The sequence below is a fragment of the Phycodurus eques genome, chromosome 15, assembly GCF_024500275.1.
Source record: "Phycodurus eques isolate BA_2022a chromosome 15, UOR_Pequ_1.1, whole genome shotgun sequence".
Taxonomy (NCBI): Eukaryota; Metazoa; Chordata; class Actinopteri; order Syngnathiformes; family Syngnathidae; genus Phycodurus; species Phycodurus eques.
This window is the reverse complement of record NC_084539.1, coordinates 19,285,383-19,308,537: the sequence shown is the minus strand read 5'-3', so window position 1 is coordinate 19,308,537 and position 23,155 is coordinate 19,285,383. Positions and strand designations below refer to the sequence as shown.

The 23,155-nt window shown below is 43.7% G+C and overlaps 3 protein-coding genes across 7 annotated transcripts in view; 2 read left to right on the top strand and 1 right to left on the bottom strand.

The window, feature by feature from the left end:
* Window positions 1–3: 3 nt before the first annotated feature.
* Window positions 4–7,510, top strand: srsf9 (serine and arginine rich splicing factor 9). 2 transcript variants are annotated; one of them, XM_061698406.1, is made up of 5 exons: window positions 4–139; window positions 1,977–2,156; window positions 2,310–2,497; window positions 5,512–5,684; window positions 5,758–7,510. In XM_061698406.1, the coding sequence occupies exons 2-5, from the start codon at window positions 1,999–2,001 to the stop codon at window positions 5,968–5,970; spliced, it is 732 nt and encodes a 243-aa protein (XP_061554390.1). In that variant the 5' UTR covers window positions 4–139; window positions 1,977–1,998; the 3' UTR covers window positions 5,971–7,510. The 2 variants fall into 2 exon arrangements, with proteins under 2 accessions (XP_061554390.1, XP_061554391.1); XM_061698407.1 differs by having other exon boundaries at window positions 1,780–2,156.
* Window positions 1,976–21,058, bottom strand: sgsm1b (small G protein signaling modulator 1b). Of its 2 annotated transcripts, none has more exons than XM_061698401.1 (25): window positions 20,835–21,057; window positions 20,683–20,726; window positions 19,031–19,106; window positions 18,334–18,496; window positions 17,730–17,882; window positions 17,567–17,634; window positions 16,901–17,043; window positions 16,708–16,839; window positions 16,241–16,365; window positions 16,099–16,166; window positions 15,875–16,038; window positions 15,671–15,800; window positions 14,895–15,021; window positions 14,763–14,827; window positions 14,542–14,687; window positions 13,672–13,800; window positions 13,421–13,597; window positions 13,264–13,332; window positions 11,512–12,603; window positions 9,914–10,038; window positions 9,740–9,822; window positions 9,449–9,558; window positions 9,288–9,384; window positions 9,056–9,223; window positions 1,976–8,772 (listed from the first exon to the last, which is right to left on the bottom strand). In XM_061698401.1, exons 1-25 carry the CDS (start codon window positions 20,839–20,841, stop codon window positions 8,684–8,686), a joined length of 3,750 nt encoding a protein of 1,249 aa, XP_061554385.1. In that variant the 5' UTR covers window positions 20,842–21,057; the 3' UTR covers window positions 1,976–8,683. The 2 variants fall into 2 exon arrangements, with proteins under 2 accessions (XP_061554385.1, XP_061554386.1); XM_061698402.1 differs by lacking the exon at window positions 1,976–8,772 and adding an exon at window positions 8,785–8,903 and having other exon boundaries at window positions 20,835–21,058.
* The window catches only part of LOC133413705 (ARF GTPase-activating protein GIT2-like), a 21,504-nt gene continuing 19,328 nt past the window's right edge, over window positions 20,980–23,155 (top strand). For 2 of the 3 annotated variants that reach the window (XM_061698405.1, XM_061698403.1), the window contains exons 1-2: window positions 20,981–21,076; window positions 21,421–21,726. In XM_061698405.1, the coding sequence (XP_061554389.1) occupies window positions 21,675–21,726 (52 nt within the window). In that variant the 5' untranslated portion in view covers window positions 20,981–21,076; window positions 21,421–21,674. Of the gene's footprint in view, window positions 21,077–21,420; window positions 21,727–23,155 lie in introns of all 3 variants that reach the window. The other variant, XM_061698404.1, reaches the window with a different exon arrangement.

The following is a 23,155-nucleotide window of genomic DNA, read 5'->3' as shown; positions in this document are numbered from 1 at the left end:
GAATAAACCGTAGAAGAAGAAGTCAGGCGCGCTGCCGCGGGCTGTGCTGGCTAGCTAGCGAGCTTATACGGAACGGAGCGAGGCTCGAGCTGGTAGCGTCGGCGCCACAAAGAAAAACGCGTTCTGTTCATCCTAAACGGTAATTAATCGACACGTCAAGTTTTTTAATCAAGATTGTATTGTTGTTAAGTGTAACTTAACACTTTGCGACTCGGTGGGTTATTGCGTGAAGGCAACGTGTATTTCACGCTAGCTCAGTTAGCAGCCCGAAATGAAGAATACTCGACTTGTATTCGCATCTCGCCATTCGTTCGCATTATGTTATTTTCGCCCGTTTTGTAGTTTAGTTGCTCTTATAAAATTGCGTGAAGAGATGCGGCTTTGAAAGCGGACTCATTTTAGCAAATGACGCGAGCGTGACGACCGACTTCGTTAGCAACGTTGCTTCGAATCAGGCGAGGCCGACGTCTGCCTTTGTGAACGTGCTAGCCTTAGTGGGTATGTTAGTAAAATACAAAACATTGGCTTTACATGAAACGAGCATTATCAGAACGAGCTTTTAAAGAATACTCCAGTGATCTTATTTCCTCTCACAAATACTTAAAAAGCTATGACTTTTTAAAACCAGTGAAAATGCACTACTTTCTGGTCAAAGTACAATAGGGGTCGAGATTTAAGGTGCGACCTTTTTTTGTTAAATCCGAGTTTCAAACTTTTAACTTTCTTAACCCGCTTCAAACATGCTGGTATCATTAAAAAGCATGCTCAGCACAGTACCAGACAACATAAAAATGAGAATTATTTTTGATTAAGTCATTAATTCCAGTCACTGCTTAAAACAATAGCCAATGATAATTTGAAAACTGCAATCAAAAATAAATTTAGATTTTTCAACATAGCAAAATCTGGACCTTTTAGTAAAGTAATGTAAAAGTGCCAAGCAATATAAATGTAGCAAAATACAGCCAATAAGACCATATGACTTATTGCTATAAGTTTTTATGTGTACATATATTTGTCCATATACCATGAAATAAAACAGCTAAGAGAGCCACAAAACTCCTAAACCTTTAAGTGATTATAGAAAGCAAAGTGCCCAGGTTTACAAAATAGTTGAGCCCAAAAATTTTTGCGGATCATGGTCAAGTGATGTGTGGTTTAATTTGGCACTCAAGCGTGGATTAAAAAGAAGAAAAAAAACATCCACAAGTTGTTAAAAGACATTGGAGGAATAAAAAGAGCACAGTTAATAGGCAGTAGTAGTTGATAAAATTCATGAAATTTGCGTTGGAAGCGACAAAATGAGCCATCATAGCAGCAGGTCCGAGTAACATCACATGAAACTGATGTGGTCAGCTGTGAAAGCCACTCCAAAAAAATTCTCTCTGCATTGACCAGTTTACATCGAATTTGACAGAAGCATTGACAAAAATATGTTAAAGATGGACTTACGGATTTGAAAAATGGTCCTACTCGCGTAGAATTATTTGAGGGGCGTTTGTAAATTGTATAGAAAATTTGAATGCACTGTCGAGGTATATGATCAGGACTTGGTATCTGCAGATCAAAAGACTCACTCTGGTGCAAAAAATGTGATCGGAACATTCATAGATAAAATAAATTTGTCATGGTATGAACAATTAAAAATGTGAAGATTGTCCAAGGGTCTTTTTTTTTTGCTCAATGCAATCAAAATTGTGCATTCTGATCCAATGGTACTCAATGTTTCAAGCTGCATACCATAAGTGTTTTACCTTAACTGTGTTTTAAAACTTTCAGGTCTGGATTCTCGGTACTCTCCCCTTTGCCTTGAGCTCATCATCCAATCACGACAAGCCTTGGTTTATCTTTTTTATTGGTGACTAAAATAAGGAATTGAAGGATTGGACTAGCATTAGGATACCAACTACTGCGACAAAAGCAATAAGTAAACTTAAAGTCAACAGGTGCCCCCCATTCCCTCTCTGTGTCAGCAGCAGTGCAGCTTATTCCTTCACCATGTCAGAGGGCCGGATCTATGTCGGGAATCTTCCCATGGACGTCCAGGAGAGGGATGTTGAGGATCTTTTCTACAAATATGGAAAAATCCGTGAGATTGAATTGAAGAACAACCGAGGCACTATACCGTTTGCCTTTATCCGATTTGAAGACCCACGGTGAGTTTTGGGGACAGGTCCAGCTTCGTCCCCTTGTCGGGTATCAAATTTTTTTTGTTCTAGCATCTCAAGTGACTGCCAGCGGGAAGTGGATCCGCCAAATGTCTGCAACCAGCCCACGTTGGTAAGGAGTTCTGTGCTCTCTTCTCTTAGGGATGCGGACGATGCCGTCTATGGAAGGAACGGATATGAATATGGAGACTCTAAACTGCGTGTGGAGTATCCTCGATCCTCTAGTAAATTTAATCCAATGGGAGGTGGCGGTGGTGATAGAGGAGACGGACCCAGAGGAAGATTCGGACCCCCGACACGGAGGTCTGAGTTCCGTGTAATAGTGACCGGTAGGTGGACATCTACAGTTGTAGCCCGTTAATAAGTAGCCCTTGGAGGTCAAGTGGACCACTAGGAAGTGGACGTGCCGAGTCTTAGATGTCTCTCGACCTCCCTCGGCGGATGACGGCATGAATGGACTTGTATTTAGAAGTCATAAATTGATGGCAGATGCGTCTCTCATGGCGGACCTGATGACAAAGAGACTACACTGTGTGCAGGATTATTAGGCAAGTACTTTGACCATGTCATGACTTTTAGGCATATTTCCTAGCTCCCAGCTGGAAAAACCTGAATGCTTAATGGGTTTAAGCATAGCAGGGGCTGTGTAATGTGTGGGTGTGGCCTCAGGAGATCACACACTATTTAAAGGTGTGCATAATTACTAGGCAGCCCCTTTAGACAAAATGGGGCAAAAAATAAGATTTAAGTGACTCAAAGATTCAAATATCAAGTCTCAGAAGGATGCCGCACTCTTGAAATAGCTAAGATATTGGGACGTGATCACATAACCATCAAACTGATGAAACCAGAAGGACGAGTCTGTGGCTGGATCACTAATGGGCACAGAGCTCCACTTTGACTCAAGACGCCAGCAAAGTGGAGGTGAGATACTGGTATGGACTGGTACTATTAAAGAGCTGGTTGGACCTTTTTGGGTTGAAGAGAGGCTCAAAATGAACTCCTAAACATTCTGGCAGTTTTTAGGGGACGCTTTAGGCAGTCGTACAGGAAGAAGTCGACTTTCATATACTTTTTTTTTTTTTCTTTTTTAAATGCAGCACAATGCTCCAGCTCATGCATTCAAGTACTGTACTCCTGTGTGGCTGGCCAGTAAAGGCTTGAAAGATGAAAAACCGATGACATGGCCCCCTTCCTCACCCGACCTGAACCCAATTGAGAACTTGTAGGCCGTTCTTATGGTAAATGGGCTGCACTTATATAGCGGTTTATCTACACCATCACAGTGCCCAAAGCGCTTTACAAAGCCTCACCAGCGGGAGACATACAGTGAAGGAAAACGGTTCACCTCGCGGCCATGTCTGGAAGCCTGGTTTCTGCTACACACAAACCTCGACTACAAATAAGAAACTGACGGAATCCATGGATGGAAGACTTATCACTGTTATTAAAGAGTGGCTATATTGGTCACCAATATATTTTTAAAATGACTTTCTATTGGTGAGTTTTGAGTTGTTTACAATTCTCACTAAAACAAAAAAAATTGTGGTGGGGACCATGTATTTCATTAGTTGGGTAATAATTGTGCACACCAACAGTTGCCTAATAATAGTCCACAGATTATTATTCTAAGAAAGCCTAAGCCTCACTTTTACTTTATTAAACGTTATTACCGTTTTTGATTATCCTAAAGCTGTGGTGGGTGCGAAAAATAATACTCAAAAATGAGAGTTGGCTCATAATTCTGCACGCGGTGTAGTAAGATGCAAAGCAAGAATCGTAGGCAGGCGTGTCCGTCTGTCTTTAGGGCCGAGTCGGAGGGAAAGTGGACGTCAAGAGTCATGGGCAGATCTGATGGATGTGAAGAGTCGTATGCAGGTCTAGCTACCGTTGGACTGAAGGTCGAAGGCGGACGGCCAAGGTCATTGTCAGTTTTTTTCTTTCATCCAAGGCGGACTGAGCATAAAGGGACTAGGAGAAAAATGGATTTACAGTCACTGTCAAGTTTTCTGTTCAAGGCGCATCACAGGACAAAAGGACTGGTAGGAAAGTGGATATTCAGAGGCATATGTTTCTTTCTCCTCTGGCGGACTTCAGTGTAAAGGGACGAGTAGAGAAAATCATGAATTGTAGGTATGCTTGCTCTTTCATGGCGGACTGGAGGACAAAAATACTGTTAGGAAGGTGGACATTTAGTGAGTTTGTTTCTTTTCCCATGGCGGACTTCAGACTAGTAAATCCAAGTCGTGAATCTGGGGCAGACGTCCCTGTGCTTTCATTAGGATGGACTGAAGGAGAGAGCCCGGTATAAAGGAGGACATGGAGTCATAAGCTGATGTCGTAGTCGTCTGACTTGTAGACGGAAGGCATGAATAATAGGCAGATAGGTCTCACTTACTCATGGAGCTCGTGAGGACAAAGCGGCAAGTGGATGGACTTTGAGTCATTGGTGGTCCGCCTTTGTTATAATGGACTGAAGAGGCTAGTAGGAAGGATGTATAAAATCATTGGCGGATGTTTTTCTTTTTCATGGCGGACTGCGGCAAAAAAGGGACCCGTGGGTGCAAGTCCTGTATCATGGGCAGATATTTTGCTCTCCCATGACGGGCCGGACGACAAAGGGACTACTAGCTGGATGTCTTGAGTCATAGGCAGGTCTTGCAAAGTGCGGACTGAAAGACAAAGGGTCCACTAGTAAGAAGAATGTAAAAAGTCGTAGGAAATGTTTTCTTCGCGCATGGCGGACTGCAGCGTAACAGGACAAGTAGGAAAGCGGAATACAGTCATTGACGTTTCTCTTGGCGGACTGCGGTATGATGGGACTTGTTGGAAGTCATGAATCGTAGGCAGATGTCGCTCACTCTCTCATGGTGGACTGAAAGGCAAAGAGACCAGTAGATGGATGTCACAAGTCAAAGGCAGGTCTTTCTGATGGCGGACTGAAGGAAATCATGTGTGGCAGACCGGAAGGACAAATATATGGACGTCTTAGAGAGGTGCATTTCTGTCATGGTGGACTGCAGGTCAAAGTGGCTAAAGTGGATACCAAGTTGACATCAAGTTACTGAAATCTGCATAATCACCAAACCAGCGACTGGTAGGTCTTAACTTTGTCCTTGTCTTGTCTTATCTTTTGACCCCCTTGTATCAGGCGAACCCTTAAAGTTTAAGACCTTTACAGTTGTCCCCAAATGTCAAAGTCCAGCTCTATTAAATTATTGGAGAGGTTCGTAGAATTGCATCTCGCAAGGGTTAGTTGGGATTAATGTGGTGGCTCACAATGTGGTTGATTAAGAGATTATTTTATGCCTTTTCATTTCGTAATCGGTGTTTGCCGTCTCAGGATTACCGCCGAGCGGCAGTTGGCAGGATCTGAAGGATCACATGCGCGAGGCGGGCGACGTCTGTTTTGCCGACGTGCAGCGCGACGGGGAGGGTGTGGTGGAGTTTCTCCGTCGAGAGGACATGGAGTATGCATTGCGCCGACTGGATCGTACGGAGTTCCGGTCTCACCAAGTGAGTGGAAGACCCTGTGGTAATGTGCCCCCGCCGCCGCTGGAGCGCACATTTACTGTTTGCTCGTTTGCAGGGTGAGACGGCTTACATCCGCGTCTACGAGGATAGAGGCACCCCCAACTGGAGTCGCTCGCGGTCCCGCTCCAGATCCAGAGGTCGGTTTTCCCCGCCCTACCGAGGATCGCCGCCACCACGCTACCAGTCCCCTCCTCGCATGTCACGCCATAGTCCGCCTAGGAGACACGGACCATCCCACCACAGCCCACCGCCCCGTCACTACCGCTAAACGCTCAGGAGGATTCATCGAGGAAACCAAGAACGTTTTGCAATCTTTTTATTTTTCTACCACAGCCATCGTAAGTCGCATTGTGTCTTGCTGCATACATTCCATGGCGCCACCCCCCCCCCCTTTTTTTCTTTTTTTTTTTTTTTAAATACCTTTGCGGTCTCAGAAGAATTTTGACCCATTTGATATGCATAGTAAATTAGTTTGCTTAAACAAGTTCTCACGATGTTAGAATATCAAGCAGTCACATTTTTTGCAGCTTTATCTTTAGAAAATTGTTTTTGTGCAGAATCTCAACCTAATCAATATCTTCTGATGCAGAACAAATTAGTGAAACTTTTCAAATGTTGACTGCACCTTGTGCTGTTTTTTTTTTATGAGCATCTGACTGAAGTAGTTGAAATTATCATCTTGTGTGCATCTTTTTCTTTACTAACAAAATCTTTACTACGTACGGCTTTGTCATTAATTCAAAACTTTATTTGAATTACAGTAGAAGTTTACAGTTAACTGTTTTTTTTCCACAGGAAAAACTCAATTCCGTTAACCACTGTAAAATGCAGCTACATTGGTACCTTGACTTATAAGTAAAACATTTCCATGAATTAGCTCAAAACTCGATTTGCTCATCTCAAATTGAATGAAATGCGGGATGCTGGAGGCCATCGTTTAGCAGTGGCGCATCTGAAGCTCACTAGCACATCAAATTTTGGCTCAGAACATCAACAAAATTATTATACCAATAATTCAAATTGGAGTAAAACGGGATAACCCAATATTTCTCGACATCGCTGCGCTTTCATCAATTCGGGGAACCCCATTTCCACTTCCAATTTCAGTTAAAAATACCCACCAATAAGCTTGAACAGGCTGAAATTTGGAAGTGTATTCCAAGCCGACGTGTCAAAGCTAATGTAACATTTCAAATGTGCATCACCTTCCCCCCAAAAACAGACTTAAATAGCACAAATGGAACATGAAAAGAACATTGTGGGCAGTAGAATAAGTCATGTACTGAAGTAATTGTTTTCTCATTTTTGTTATGGAGGATTTTAGGTGTTTTAAGTGCTTATTGATTTTTCTTTATCAAAAATTCCAAAGATGGGAGCCAATTGTCAAATTGCCAATTTCAGGTTTTAAGACATTTTTGCCATCCCTGGTCCATGACTCAAGAAAAGAAAATATTGATCTCTATCCTTTTGATGCTTGCTGAGCTGGTGTTCCATGTAATGTCACATGGTTTGACTTTAGAAGCAAATTTTCCCAGAAAAGGTTCACTTTCAAAGGCCACTGGATTAACGTTTAGTCAAAAAATTTGCTTCACTTCTAAAAGTGTCTTATTAGTCCTTTTTGTTTTAGTTTGACCAAAAAACAAGCCACATAAAATGCAAAATAGATTTTAATTCACACTAAATAAATTCTAACAGGTTACATTTAAGACAGAAAAAAAAATAAATTTGTCTCCAATGGGATTTTTATTTTTTCATTTTTATTTTTTCTGAGCTCTGTTCATGATAATCAGATAAAGCCCATGTTTTGACATTGTATTGCATTTAATGTGCTAGCTTTTGTACAGTGGGTCTTATTGTATACAGCACGTCTGACAAAAGGAACACAGCAATCCGTACACACACGCACGCACACACACACAACACGAGTGTGTTTCTGAGAAATGCATGGAGACACTTTAGCAATGATCGTGAAACATTCCTGACACCAAACAAGGCTTTGGAGCTGATTGGCAGCCATTGAAATGTTAGATCATTTTGATAGTTTAAGCTATTTAAATGATTAGCGATAGATTATTCATGGGGGTTTCGCCAAACTAATCCACATTGCCCCCGACCCATGTGGACACATCACATTTGATTTGGGTTCAGGGGCAACATGAGCCCGGTCAAAATCTTAAAATATAATTGCATGACCACAAACAAACCACTGAGAAGCTTACACGCAAATGTGAGAAGTTTCCCTTAAAAGCAAGATCGTATGGTCTTAATTGATCACAAAAACATCCCAAAGAGCAGGTGAGCACCAACATGAAAATGGTAGTATGTTACATGTACAATTAAGTTGTACAGGGAACAAAAGTGAGGAGTCTCAAAATGAAAGAAAATTGTCAATTTAAAATGGCCCAAGAGCAGGGGGACACACACACCAAAATGATAATTGTCGAATGATAATGTTATGGACAAGTGGTACAGAAAACAAAATGAGTGGTTTTAATGAGAAAGCGTTGATTATGAAAATTAGAAGCACCAAGGATCTACAAATGCAAGATGGCTGCCAAGTGATGATTATTGACAACCACATCAGGAATCAGATGTGCAACTTGGATTCACCAAGCTCCCCTTGGTCCCCCCCCCCATGATGGAAACCCAACAAGCATCACAAGACAGAAAGGTACGATTTAAGATTAAACTTTGTTGTATCCCTGAAAAAAATGGCAACATTTAAGGCAAAACTAACATCCTGAAGCCGTTTCAAAAAGGGTACATTCACTCGGTGAATAACACTTAAAAATCAATGTACTGGCCTTTATTGTCTCCCTCAGTAGAGATGAGCAACAAAGTCTTCGACTGACAATCAGTTTTAACCACTTAAGACCCTTACTGCATTTAACATATTATTATTATTATTTTTTTTTTAATGGTGTGTGTGTGTGGTGAATGTTACTTAAAAGTAAATGGCAAATGAAGAGCAGAGTACAGGATCACTTGTTTTCTATGAGTGTCTGCACTTTGTGGACCAAGTCTCGAGCCATCGTCAGGACCCGCGGGATGTCGTGTCGCTCAGCCATTTCTGAGAAGATGGGGGGGGGGGGGGGGGATTTCAAGTCTAAGAAATGCCAAAGGAAAACATTGCCTAATGCTGCCCCACCTGCATCCCTTGAACATTGACTTACCAAGATCCAAATTGAATGGGTTATTTTCCTATAATGCATTGTGGGGGGATGGTATTACAAGAAGTTTTTACACAATCCCATAAACTATATACAAACTAATGTTCTAATGTGTCATAGTTTGTCCCACACCTGTCAAACAGAATTTGCTGCGCTCAATAATAGGACGATAGTATAGCTTACCATTAAAAAACTTGATTATGTCAGTAAAGTCCATGTTGTTCTCCAGGATGATGTCCCTGTACATTTCCACCAGTGCGAGTGCGATAAAAAGCACAAAATGCTCTGAAGTGGTGTACGCCGCCGCCCAGATGGTCTCCCACACGGAGAAAACGTCATCGTACACCATTTCTGGATGGAAAAACGCGGGTTAGCTCACAAAGCATCACACGCAATGTTTACATTGATGTGTCACCTCTTTTAAAGTCCAGCAGGAACCATCGGTAACAGAAGTAGAAGTGGGTGTAGTCGCCATTCTGCTGCATCAACTCAAACAGCTCCGAATCCAGGATCTAGTGTGTATAAATATCATTAGCACAAATCAAGCACCAGTTAGCCTTGACATAACGCGCATACCTGAATGAGTGAGCGCATGTTGGCAAAGTGAGAGTCCATGGCACCCCCGTGAGGAAAGTTCTGGTTCATCCTTTTCATCAGTTCGGTGAAGCAGCTGAACGCCATCACCTCTAAGAACAAGAAAGAGTCGTTCTATCATGAGTATAGGAAAAACACTTAAGAAGACCACTAATGAAATGTACGAAACCATTATGTCCCAACGATAACGCACTAACCTCCTACGGCATGTGGCAAACCGCTTGTACGATTTTCTACTAAATTCTCATTAGAGCACATTGACGAAACACTGACCATTGTCCAGAATAACCAGCAGGGGAGCCAATATGTCACACATGCCCTGGACGTAACCTGTGTCCAGGTGTTGCCACACATAGCTGCAAAAGACAGTCCAATGAGTAAAGAGAAACATTTAAGCTCGTTTTCAAGTACAGTATGTCCCATTGTGGCTACTGCAGTCTTTGTTACCTGTACATGATATTCCTTAGCTTGTCCAGGTTTTCAGGAGTGAAGTACCAGTAGGTACGGTCACATCGTCTGACGTCTTTGTCAATCCGATGCAAGTTGATGAGGTACATGTCCATGGTTTCTTGCTGCCGATGTGATAAAAGAAGTCAGCCGCTTCTGAAATTTGCTATTTCAGAAGTGTAAGGGGGCGGGGTTGGAACACCCACATCCCGTGGGTGCCAGCCCCCTGACCACCATTACTATTAAATGGGTAAATAGTACCAAATTTATCTTTGTAATGAGTGCGGGGGTAGAACTAATCTAGTGGGATACAGGGCCTTAGCCACCCCAAAATACTCCGAATACAAAATAGTGAAATCCTAAACTATTTGCCTTATTACCTTTCCTGATTTATTCTTTGGCATGTTTGTCACACTCAAATGTTTCCCATAATCAAACAAATTTAAATATTTGTCAAAGACAAGACAAATAAAAGGAAGGTGTGTGTCCCATTACATCTGGCGTAAAAGTAACACGGCATTTCAGAAAAAGAACATCCTACCACCCTATCCTGGGGCTGTTCTGTTACTTCAGGGCCTGGAAGACTTGCTGTAATAAATGGAACCATGAATTCTGCTGTCTACCACAAAATCCTGAAGGAGAATGTCCGGCAAACTGTTCGTGACCTCGAGCTGAAACGAACTTGGGTTCTGCAGCAAGACAATCATCCAAAACACACCATCAAGTCCACCTCTGAATGGCTGAAAACTTTGGAGTGGCCTCGTCAAAGTCCTGAATCTTTTTGTGCTGAATTACAACAATTCTGCAAAGACGAGTGGGCCAAAATTCCTCCACAGCGCCGTAAGAGACTCATTAATGCAAACGCTTGATTGCAGTTGTTGCTGCTAAGGGGGGCCCAACCAGTTATTAGGTTTCGGGGGCACTCACTTTTTCACACCGGGCCGTGGACTGTACTGTTTGGATTCCCCCCCCCCCCCCTCCCTTTAAAAAAAAACCCCCAAAAACTGCTTTTTGCATTTACTTGTGTTGTCTTTGACTAATATTTAAATTTGTTTGATGAAAACATTTGAGTATGACAAACATGCAAAAAAAAAAAAAAAAAAAAATGAAATCAGGACAGGGACAAAGTGGCCCTTGCGTTCTTCTCTCCGCGGCCCTTTGAGGAAAACGTTTGGACACCCCTGGACTAGTTACATAAAAAAAAAAATAATAATAATAAATTAAATGACCTATTGACTCAAAGACCAAACCGTTCAGACTTTTCACGAATTTTGTACTGAATGCACATGCTCCTTATGTTGCTATGCTATGTCATGAAGTTTCATTTTCCATCACATTTTTCCACTCTAATCACCTTTATTACAAGAATCTGAAGGATATATCATTAAATATTCCTTTAGCAGGCCTTTTTTTGCAGGGGGTGGGAATTACAGGGGCAAGGGTCTTTGGAAGCCAGATGCTTACTGAGCTCACAATATGTGAAGTTTTGTGCAACAGGTTGTTTTTTTTGTGCCAAACGTGCATTTTTTCCCCTCAAAGAAAAATGTCAGTCAAATTCCCAATTGCATGACTGCTCTACGTATACGGTTCAAACTTACAGAGTACATTTGTTGAGCTGAAGAGTCTTCCTGTTTGGACTCCACAACCGCCTTTGCATCAAACTCATTTTCCGCATCGGGCTCATCTTCGGACAGCCCTGGGTCAGTGTCATCTGGACTGGTGTTGCAAGCAGTGCCCAGTTGGGGATCTGGGATAAGGTCCTCTGGCGCCATCTTGGCTCTCCGAGCCAGGCACGCGGGCGGGGCCGCGAGGACCGTCAAGGGCCTGGTGTTCAGTTGCAACATGCATGATGTTGCATGATGTTCGACGTTCAGACAGGCCACCCCAGCAGGAATGTCCTCCATCTCCAGGGCAGAGGGAGAGTCCTCCGAATCCGGGGACTGCCGGGTATGAGATGATAGCGAAAAGCTCCCGCGGGATGCCGACTGCAGAGCGTCAAGTACTTGCCTGACTGGTGAGTTTGAGATTTCTGACACATTTCTGGTTTCAGACGCACCTGAATCTGTGGATTCTGCTTTGTCTGCCTCCGAGAGACAGGCAGCCAGCAATTGCGAGCGCAACTTGTCAAATGTTTCTGCTTTTTTGCAACTCTCTGGATCCGTCTTGATTGTTGACATATCTTTTTCTGACGCATCCTTTTCTTGAGCTCGTCTATTTTGTGCTTGAAGAGCCTGTCCGAGCGGTGGTGCTTGGAAATATTCATTCTGAATCTCAGTTTCAAGTGTAATAACCTTGACATTGTCTGGTGGAGCTCTGAAGTCAATGATTGCGTTTGCAGATTTCTCCACCGCTTCTGGGGGCTTGCTTATTTCAGCGGCTTCATTACTCTGGATTTTGAGGCTGTCCTCGGGTGTCGACTCAAGTACCTTAACCGCGTCCGGCAATGATTCGTCTATAAATTCCTGACTCGAGTGATCCGATGCCTTCACTGACTGCTGAGGGGTTGCAGATGCAATAGTTGGTTCCGTTAGTAGAAGGTAGCTGTCACAAGCTGGTGGTGGTTTCGACACATTCGAGCAAGATAGGCCGCTGGACTCAGAGGGACCAGCTGGGATGTCCTTTACTGGACCATTGTGCTCTATTTGATCTCCTTCAGCCATCGTCTCCATGGCATCAACTGATGCAAACACCTAACAAATGGAACAAGTGTGAGTGACTAAAGAAAAGCAAACTCAAATTTAACAAATCAAGCAATTGATCAATTCCAGACTATTGTTGGGAATTATGCATCATACACTATAGCTACAACATGAGGGCTCCTTATCAGTACTCGGGATACAAACTTGTCGCATCTCCCAATGCTTAAGTATAATACTATGGTTGTCATTTGTTATAGTGTAGAAAAGCACTGCTAAATTCTGAAAGTTATGCCTAATGTTTTGGTATGTTTGTTTTCTTGCGTTTCCTAGATGCAAAGGTCAAATGAACAGCTCTCAATTGTTGACATACAAATATGTCTCTGAAGTGCCTGCCCACCCAATCCTGTATGAAATGAATCAATCGTTTGTTAGCTGTCCTTTCTGACAATGTGTCCGAGTGAGCCCTTAAGACGTTTGGCAGATTGCGACTCAACAGTTTGGCTAATTCACATAAAAACCCCCACCCACCACTCGCGTTTCTCCACCCATGACGTGGAAGCTAGGCTGGGTGAAGACTCACCATTTGTAAGTGACTGCTGGACAAAAGCTAAGACAAACAGCAAGTGTTACTGGATCCCTAGCTCAGCAATAAGTTACATTTGGCTTCCTTAAACTAACATAGAGTACCCTTGTAAAGGTGCTGCACATTACCGGCGCACTACTGCTGGAGTCGCTCTGTGACCGTGTATTCTGCGGATCGGAGCTGCTGCATAGTGATGACTAGAAAGAAAAGCAGAACTATGAGTCAGAAAAGTACTACGGCCGCTGTAGTTCCCCTTGCCACATGCGTGCTACAAAGTCATCTTACATCTGTACTAATGGTGGAGTCCCGCTCCGCCACTGGCCCTCGCTCAACACTGGTGCCGGACAAACACCTGGCGAGGGCTTCTGCGTGTTTCTCCCGCTCCCTCTGGCGCACGATGGCCTCGCAGCCTTGCCACTCCCTCATGGTCTGCTCGTACATGAGGCGCACCTGCTCGTCCGCCTGAAACGCAGACAAACCGAATGTTCCAAAAATCACCACAGCATCCAAAACATTCTTGAAAGCTGTACAAATACCTCTAGCCTGCATTTTTCAGTCATTGTGAACCGGTAGTGTCCCAACAGGAAGGGCCAGACTTCCTTGCGCAGTGAAGGTGCCACGCCTCCAAAATACACCAGCCTGTGTATTTCAAGCTCCTCGTAGGCCTGAAAAGATATTTCCCACCCCCCACCATTCAACGAGAAGGAGCGAATACTGAAAATTGTGTTTAGTCACTAAAGCGGGGTACACACATCATGGCAATCGGGCTAAATTCCAGCATTTCCCCTCCCTTGCCAACAAGGTCAGCAAAGGCCCAATTATCAGAAATCTCTGAAAGATTATACTGATTGATTATCCTGTGATGCGGCAGGTGTCGAGTGATTCCGCCCCAATCGTCTCTGAAAACTGTTCGGACAGAATCCCAAATGTTAAAGCTGTCCAGTATTTCCAATGGCAAATCAATGCATGGTCAACACAGAGTCACTGAGTCATCGACTCTGTGATGGTGATGTGAAACTGAATGAGAACCAATCAGGGAGCTGAAGCTGCTCCCAGACGAAAGTTACTGGTTGTGTTGATTGTTTGTAACATATGTACCAAGTCTCACTGAAATAATGACAATAGTTTGCAAATGCAATCAAATTACCACACAAGCTAACAGTTAGCCTAGCTTTTTTTTATATTTTCCCAGCAGTCTGGGTGCCCTGTGACCCCATGCTGCCCTTAGAGACTAGTCTTGATACTACAAACATCTGGTTACGGGGGAGGATATGGTTGTGTGGTGTGTTGATAATCTTGAGTACACCACACACACAGTAGGAGCAGATTTCTTCCATATATATGGGGTCTCCCATTTTGCAAATCAGTACGCATGTACCCCACTTTAGCCCTCGTGAGAATCTTACAGAGCTGTCCTGGAGAAACCTGGCCCAGACGTCAGCAGACAGACCTCCTTGTGCATCCGAGGGCACGTCAGGGAAGACTATAGTGGTGTTGACCAGAGCAGAGAGGTGGGTGCGAACTGTAGACAGGTGACGGCAGTACGCCAGCCCTGGAATGGGAAGAAACTGGTATGAGAGCTGATTTACTCAACAAAAGATTGAAGGTGAGCGGAATTTGGGCTCACATCCGTAGAATGCGCGTGAGATGATCTGGTACTTCATGGTGTCACAAAGGAGCTTCAGAGGAGCCCTGGTAAAGTCGATTTAATGAGATCCACGCCAAGATCTTTATATGAAAAGAGGCATCGTGCTCATACCGTTCCTGACTGCAGCCACTTGGCAGAGAGCTGTCAGACGACCCCGTCTGTGAGCAGGAGGAGCCAGAGGACTTCCTGGCTTCCGGTTGCCACAGGTTCATACCCTGGTCCATCAGCTCTAAAGGCACTGCACGGATCGACAGACCCCCACCATCATTCCATGAGTACACATAATTATTACGTCTATACATCACCGCTAGAGACGAAAACAAGTCCCTTGGTTTGTCGTTTTGTCCATTTCCACAGGTTCTTCAATGACCACTTTAAACCAAAATGTAACTGTCTTTTCAGGCATGGCTTCTTGAGCTTTGGGATTCTACTCCTGGCTGGAAATATCCTCATTCATTCAGATTATATTATTCCCAGAGTATTAACCACAACTGGACTCTTGTGGGTGTCTTAAAACACACAGATTCAGTGCCCAGAAAACTCTACTCATGGCAGACAATGCCTACCAGATTTCTCCCACCTTGTGGGGTCGCGTTTTCTCGTGAGTCAGACTTTCTCAATTTAGCATGTCCATCACGGTAGTATACATAGTTTAAATTTGGTGGTAATCAGACAAAAAGCTCCAAGTCCATACACTGGGAAATGAACCCAAAAAGGCTATTCCAAACCAAATCAGCAGACAGACAAATGTTGTGTTGCTCAGTGAAACAGGCTTCAGGGACTGAATTTCTGAACAATCCAAGGGGTTGGCTACCAGGCCTATTTTTAGGACTCATGGAACAGTGGGGGAAGACTGCACCAACGTGTAATGGAGTCTGGACACTTACTGAACTCTATTTGATTGCCAGGAAAGAGGATCCGAAACACGTAATCTGTGGCTTTGTCGTCCTCTTTATCAGACACCGAGTCGCATGAGCTATGCGGGCTCCTCCTGCGCAATTTGGGGAAAACCTTTCCCTATGAATGAAAACAAAACAATTAATCCATGCCGAATCCAGTACGGGGTCCAAGAAGTAGTCACTAATGCGGACCTTTCCTCGCTGATTCCAAAGCGGTGGTTCCAGCTGGCCGTGAGGAAGAAGGCCCGTCTCTAGGCAGGTGAGAAACTGGAGTAGGTGGCCTCCTTTGGGGAAGTGCAAGGGGGGCCTCTGGATGCCATCCTGGCTTACCAACACCAGGGTTCCACCACTGTCCACTGGGAAGAACGGTTTCAAAGCTAGTCGCAATTAACACCACAACCTCCAAAATAAATTACCTTGCTGATGACAGTGGAGATACACTATCTCGTCCAAGCGAATCGTCATGGCGTAATCCCAGTAGACGCTGAAGGGGGAAAAACCCATAATGTGAACATGTTGTCCTGATTAGACTGACTCGGCTGTTAGTTATAGGCGCACCTCTTCTCGGAATCCAGCTCCCCCACATTGCCATTCATCAACTGATTGGGTGTCCATTTAAGTGTCATCAGCTCTCCCGTTTGATGCAGAGAGAGGTAGCCCGGGATGGCCTCTATGTCATCCCTCTGGAGACGCATGGTAGCAACATGCAAGTCAGTTGAGGGGCAATCGTTCGGTACAACACGAGTCCGGAGGGCCATGTTTGGTGCACCTCTCGTCTTGAATCTCAGGTTTTTCATAATGTGTACAATGCTGGATTCACACTGCACTGTTCAAGTGACAAGTCCCGATGTATTTTATTGATTTATTTATTGATTTATTTTTCCACTCAAGTGGTAAAGGGTATGCATGATGATGGCATAAAGAAAAACAAATGGAATCTGACCCCTTCCAAATGTGATATTGGCATGACATTGGGATTAGGCACTTGGACCTGCAAGGTAAATAAGGAACAACCTAAGACGTACCGGCTGCACCAGGACATTGTTCTTGCCAAATAGCAGCGTGGCTCTGGAGTTCTGGTGCAGTGATTCCACATACTCCCTCGCCCACACCAGAGGGCGATCGTCCATGCTGCCACTGGACTGTCTCTTTTGAATCTATCACATGGCAAAATGAGGATTAGAGATTTAAATCGCCACTCACTGAATTATTACTAACCAGCGCAGGCCTCCTGGAGGGAGAATCCTGTCGACAGCGGCCGCTGTGGATGCGGTGCCTCTGTACGAGCTCGTCAGCTGATGGGTCCGTCCAGAAATGGTCGGCGGTCTTGACTTGGGTGTACTCCAATGCACAGGGACCGACTGTAAGACGAGGTCACAGAACAGGACAAAAGGCTAACCAAAAACACAGAAAATGCCCCTGTGACATACGCAAGTTATGAGCAGCATATTCATCCGGGGAATTTGAGCAGAATACTGATAACGGCTGAGCAATCCGCACGCTTTTAAAAGTGGAACTGCAGCGAAAGCTTTCCACTAATTACGCGAACAACCCAGGCCAAACGTCTCATCCCAAACATACAAATATATTTTCTCGTAGTTGATTTATCACCTCAACATGCATACTTCTATGAGGACTTTCCTACTAACCAGGGCTTTGACGGCATCCAAGTGTGTTACGGAAAAGAGCACAAAAGCCACGAATAGGCAAACATTTCCACAGACAACCGCAAATTGGTGGAGTTTCACTATTTTGGGGGGAAAACGATTCCCAAAATTTGCAAACCTCCGTAACGAGACGCTCATTTTTTTTTGGGTGTGGTTGTGTTTGAATCCATTGCAACTGGGCAATAACGTAAATGGCTAGAATGTTAACAGCAATTACCCAATAATGATGCGAGAATCTGCCCATCCACAGGATCCATCAGCATGGCTTCTTTCTCATAAAAAGCACTGCAGGCAATAACACAGCTCATTTAGACGTGTTGAAGAACAGTTGGACCAATACATACGGTATGCCTTACAAATGATGTACTGTATATCGATACCTGGCGTTCTCCACTAAATACAGGATGATCTTGTCCAGGAGCTTCTCCAGCAGAGCCGTTCGGATCCACAAGTGCTTGAGGGCCTGAGGCGGGAGGTGGTTCAACTTGGACTGCCGTCTGCGCTCGTTGTTCGGCGAGGAATTGTTCTGTTTGCTGCAAGGCACACGTTAAGATACCACATCCTATTGATGGCAATATCATCGTTAAAAAGGACTGTCATTCCACGGAACCTCTAGTTTTTGTATTTTAGGTACATTTAAACACATTTGTAAATTTACAAACCCTGCTGAATGTGATTGGTTTAAAAAAAAAAAAAAAAAAAAAAAACTTGAAACTGCAGGAAGCATTGGACCTTGGTTAAGTCCACTGTTTAGTCAATAAACTAACCTCTGTCTGTTGTGTGTCAAATCGGGCAGTTTAAATATTTTAAAACATGTTCCAACCCTTCCCCATACATGGCATACTGTATTTGACCCGGTAGAGGCTGAAATAGGGCAGCGGTGTCTAATTCTTACATTTCTTTCTTTCCTGAAAAGATAATACACTCATTGCGACACATTTCATACCCACGCATACTTATTCCACCTCAATTGAACAGCCAAACCTGTTTTCTACGAGTTGCTCCAGCTCTTGGACCTTGTGGCACAGTTGCTCCGCGGGCATGAAGCTTTTGGCCACTTTCAGGAAGAGCGCCGCCACCTTGTTGCTGCACAGCAGTCCCGCGATACGTCGCTTCAGCCCGTGCAGCACGCAGGCCTCCACGACAGCTACGCACGCATTCAAATGCATTCAAAAATGTCACTCATTAATGACTGTGATGTCGGAGTTTGCGCTTTCTGGAATGGTACTGGACCTGGATGTAACAAGGGTGCGTTTTCATTGCCAATTTTGTGAAGCGATAACTCAGAAAAAAATAAATACAAAAAATAATCTGTCTAGGATACCTGCTTCTTCTCTCCGACTAGACGTTTACCAATTCGTCCCCCTTCAACCAAAAATAGCCAACCTCCTGTTCAACCTGCGTGTTCAGCATGCGTGCTTGAGACCTTTTCATGCGCACTGTTATGATAGACACGTCCACCAAATTTTGGGGCAATCCATGAAACTGGTGTCAGGGGCTTTTATTTTCTAACTGTCCAACGCAATCTAAGATACAGATACACTTCATTGGGGGGTTTCACCAGGATACACGCGCTTGTAAAAATTGAGTTTTCGGGCATGTTGAGGCCTTCCAATGATGATAGATGCAGAACAATAACACAGCAAACTCCAAGACAATATGCAAAAAAAAAAACATTTACCGCAGAAGGAAACTATGTGACTGCTGTCGGCGTGCACAAATTTCCTCGTCACTGCCTCCTCCATGATCTGTTTCACCTATGGGAGAGACGCATCGGTGGTCACTCGAAGCCTATAGAACAGCCACTGCATCAAAAAAGTGCTTATGACCTCTAGCGTGCTGCGTTAACGTCATGTTCGCCGACGTGGAGCGAATAAGTGACATTTTTCCGGCATTGACAAGCTCCTCGGGTTACGGCCACCGTGTTTTCATGCAACAAATCGGATGATTGCGAAAATGGTCAATAGAGCGCTCCAAGCATCCAGCCGAGCAAAGTGCTTTCTTTAATGACAACTTTTTCCATTTCAGTCCACTTGACAATGTACCATTTTGAAGTGGATTCGAGGACTTTCAATCAGAATTCACTTTCACACAAATTGTAGCCATCAGAAATGAAGTATAACATTCAACTACTAAAACCAAGATTTCTATGCAATAATGTGCCATTATTATATTTATATATTTTTGGGTTTGAGGTAAGCAAAAACTCGGGTTTCCAAGTACCACCACCGTGACCCACATTAAAAACACAGTAGCATCGTAGGCGTTCACACCAGACGCAAATTATAATATTTGCGCGACGTGATTACATAAAGTCGACGTAACTGCGCAAATACATGCCGAGCTTCACGAAAGATGAGAAGGACGAATAAGTGAAAATTCGCTTGAAGCCACCGACCGGAACATTATGCACAGCTTGCACATTTAATTTGGCAATTCTTTTGTGTACCACTAGAGGGAGTTTGTGTCGCACGTTGGGAATCCCTGGAACTCGTGTTTTTGCCATTAAAATATGTTTTTTTATGCCATTAAAATATCTAAAATGTAAAGTGTTTATTGCTTACATTCGATTATGTAGTTATGTTATTACACTATTCCTTATGTAGTACAATGTTATGAAGTGATATTTCTCCTTGTTAAAAAAACTTTTCGCTGCGAGAGTGGAACAGATTCACTTTATTGTTGATAGTAGTAGTGCAAATTATCAAAAGACATTAAACCTGAGCATTGTTATTGGTATTTTGACCATTTTTTCATGTTCTGCAAATATATGACAATATGAATATTTATGAGTCATGTTGGCAGTGTTGTACAGAACAAAACAAAGATATTCATTTACTCAGCAAAAGCAAAGAAACAGATCATTTGCTTCCTCCTCCCCCCGCTGTATGTTCATGTAAATATATAAAATGCAAGAACGCAGCCCCTCCTCTATATGTTTGAGATGCAATGAGTCACAGGTGAGGGGGAAGTACCGTGCTTTCTCACTTGGGAATTAAAAAAAAAAACACTCAGCCATGTTTGCCTTCTCTCTACGGGGAATCAACATTGGGAGCTTCAACGGTCTGCTGTCGTTTCAATGCAAAATACACTGAAAACACACACACACACAAATAATCCACATTGCAACGAAGGGATATGGAAAATAGTGTATGCGTGTATGTGCGTGCGTGCGTGCGTGCATCAGCACCGTCGTCATCACCAGCATCATCACCATCATGGCTATACGCTGTTCATTTTCTGTTTCGCGTCTAAGCCGAACTGCGCACCAATCAACGCAACAACAACAACAACAACAAAACCAAAAACACGGCAAATAATATCACAACGCACCTCTTTCTTCACACTGCGCAGCAATTTCTGACGCGTCTCCTCTTCTGTCACGACAGACAAACAGCATCAATACAGGATTGCATGTGTGTGTGCATTTGGGCAAGGATCATTCTCGACGCGCGACAAGAGCGATAATAAATAAGAAGGTTTACCTCCCATGGCTGCAAGTTGCACGCACGTCTGCTGCTGTCTGTGGAGGGGGGTTGGGGGGGGGGGGGGGGTGGGGGGGGGGGGGTGGAAAAAAACTACACAGCGTACGCCGTGTTCCTTTGCGACTAAATCAAACCTATGTGCAACCTCTCCGTCGACCAACACCCCTTTAAAGACACAGTAGCCCCTCAGCTACAACCGGTATGCGTGCAGATTCTTCTTAGAGGATCAAGAATATATGACTGTGAGTGCTGTTAGATTGTCTGTCGACATGTGTTTGGGTTCAATCCATTGAACACTGGTTCGCAACACACTATCTAGCGTTAATACTAAGCTATGTCCAAATACACACGTATTATGCAAGGATTATTTTTTTTTGTTTTAGGTGGAACGGATTAATTGAATTTCCATTCATTTTAAAGCAGAAAGTCGATTTGAGATACAACCTAGCATGTTCACGGAATTTATTAAGTATCACAATGTATATTTAATACTAACTATTGCATAATATAGATTATTGCTATGTCATTTATTTAATTGGCAAACAGATTATTATTATTATTATTTTTTTACCCTGATAATAAGCAGACTAAGCGGACGTCCAAGGACGCAAGAAAGGAAGTGACCGAGGAAGCGAACAAGGAGGCACCAGAGAAAATCGGACCGCGTCCCATTTCTGTTGCACAGTAGGCAGGGCAGATGGGCAGCGAGCGAGAGAGTCGTTGTTTTCCCCCCCCACCGCCAACGATTATCGACTGCTGCTCGACTTGCTCACAACACTCTCCTCCGCTCGTTTATTGCTTTGCAAAGCGAAAATTAGCGTCCTGTAAGGCGGGCGGAGGATGTCAAAACGAGTGCGAAGCAAAGAGGTCTGCGCGGACTGCAGCGCTCCGGGTATGTCAAACAAGCTAACTGCTTAGCCGCCGTGCTAACCATTTAGCCGTCAACACAACACTATAAACCGAGCCTTGTTCGTCTTTATTGTACCACTATCGCTATGCTGAAGACCACTTTGCTCATTTACTACCCGCTTATGTCTTGTATGAGTAGCTCTTGTGGTTTTAAATGTGTCCTTGGTAGCGTTTTTGTGTGTGTTTATTTGTGCGCGAGATGTTACGAACTTTTCGGCTTCTCGCGATGCTTTCGTTGTTATTAGTTAACTTTTCGGCTTCTCGCGATGCTTTCGTTATTATTAGTTAATGGGGCTTTAACAGTTCCCAACGGTGTGTTATCTTAAATTGTGGCTCAGCTTGGCAAGACCAATGAGAACGTTTGTTGCTAGCGGGTCATAATGTGCGATGTTGATATGATGAACTTTGAGAGGGATGAATAAAGTCTATCTAGCAATCTCCGTTTCCATGACACCATCATGGTGTGTAAGGTTCAGGTGCCCTCTGTTTAAAACATTCCGTTCCTACGCCAGCAGCGTAACCCGAATTTGCATTCCACGCGTTGTACTCTATCCCAAACCTACAGTAACGCAACAGTAATATTGTCATTGCAGTAAAAACGTGTATTAAAAACACTGTCACTTGTTTGATTTTCTGCTACTGCCTTCAGTTTCCTGCTTAGCAGGAAAAATGCATGCTCTGTAGACTTTAAGTCTGGGGATGAACTTGGCCCAACAGTTCACCGCAGCCTCTTACAGTTGTTGGTCTTTGGGTTACAGTTACTCCCTTCCGTCTCCTCTAGGCAGGTACAGAGGGGTGCTCTGTTTCCAGTGAAAAACAGTAAGTTGGGCGCTAACTGAGCGTGCCTTCCTGTGTCGTGCCACCACGTAACCCGGAAACCTCGTATGTCGTATAAACCGAGGAGCCCTTGTTTGTGTACTACAGTGAACCCCGGCATATACGGAGTACGGCATTCTTCTATTTGCTGTTTTTGTGCTCAAGTCATCTTGTCGAATCTGGGTGTTGTTCTTAGGTTAAATTTGTTCATAGTATTTTTTTCATCTATATTTTAATCCTGTTTTGTTGGCAGTCATTGAATGCACCGCGTGCACAGTCAGAAGTGAAAGTATTTTCCCCTAACATTTATCCTTGTGTGTAAATAAAGGCCAAATGGTAAGTTTAAGGATTCATACCATATGTGTAAAGTGCTTGTGTGGATATTTGTTTGCCCACATTTGTTTGCTCATGTGTGATGTCATGTCAGTATGTGCTAACTAATATTATTGCTGAGCCTCATGTGAAGGTAGCTAAGAAATTAAGAAATTTAACTACGTAATATGGTTATTTATGTACCATGGGTTCATGATTGTCTACATGCTAGATGCATAGTGTTGCTGCTTTACGATCATGTGACATCTACATTCAATTGTGAC

Excerpts from the sequence above, each read along its gene's own strand:
- srsf9 (XM_061698406.1), top strand. The coding sequence starts at position 1,999 with ATGTCAGAGGGCCGGATCTATGTCGGGAATCTTCCCATGGACGTCCAG. Across the intron at positions 2,157-2,309 it reads ATCCGATTTGAAGACCCACG|GGATGCGGACGATGCCGTCT; the intron begins GTGAGTTTTGGG and ends CTCTTCTCTTAG. Across the intron at positions 5,685-5,757 it reads CGGAGTTCCGGTCTCACCAA|GGTGAGACGGCTTACATCCG; the intron begins GTGAGTGGAAGA and ends GCTCGTTTGCAG.
- sgsm1b (XM_061698401.1), bottom strand. Across the intron at positions 19,107-20,682 it reads TGCGCAGTGTGAAGAAAGAG|GTGAAACAGATCATGGAGGA; the intron begins GTGCGTTGTGAT and ends TCTCTCCCATAG. Across the intron at positions 14,688-14,762 it reads CTCACGCGCATTCTACGGAT|GGCTGGCGTACTGCCGTCAC; the intron begins GTGAGCCCAAAT and ends TTCCCATTCCAG.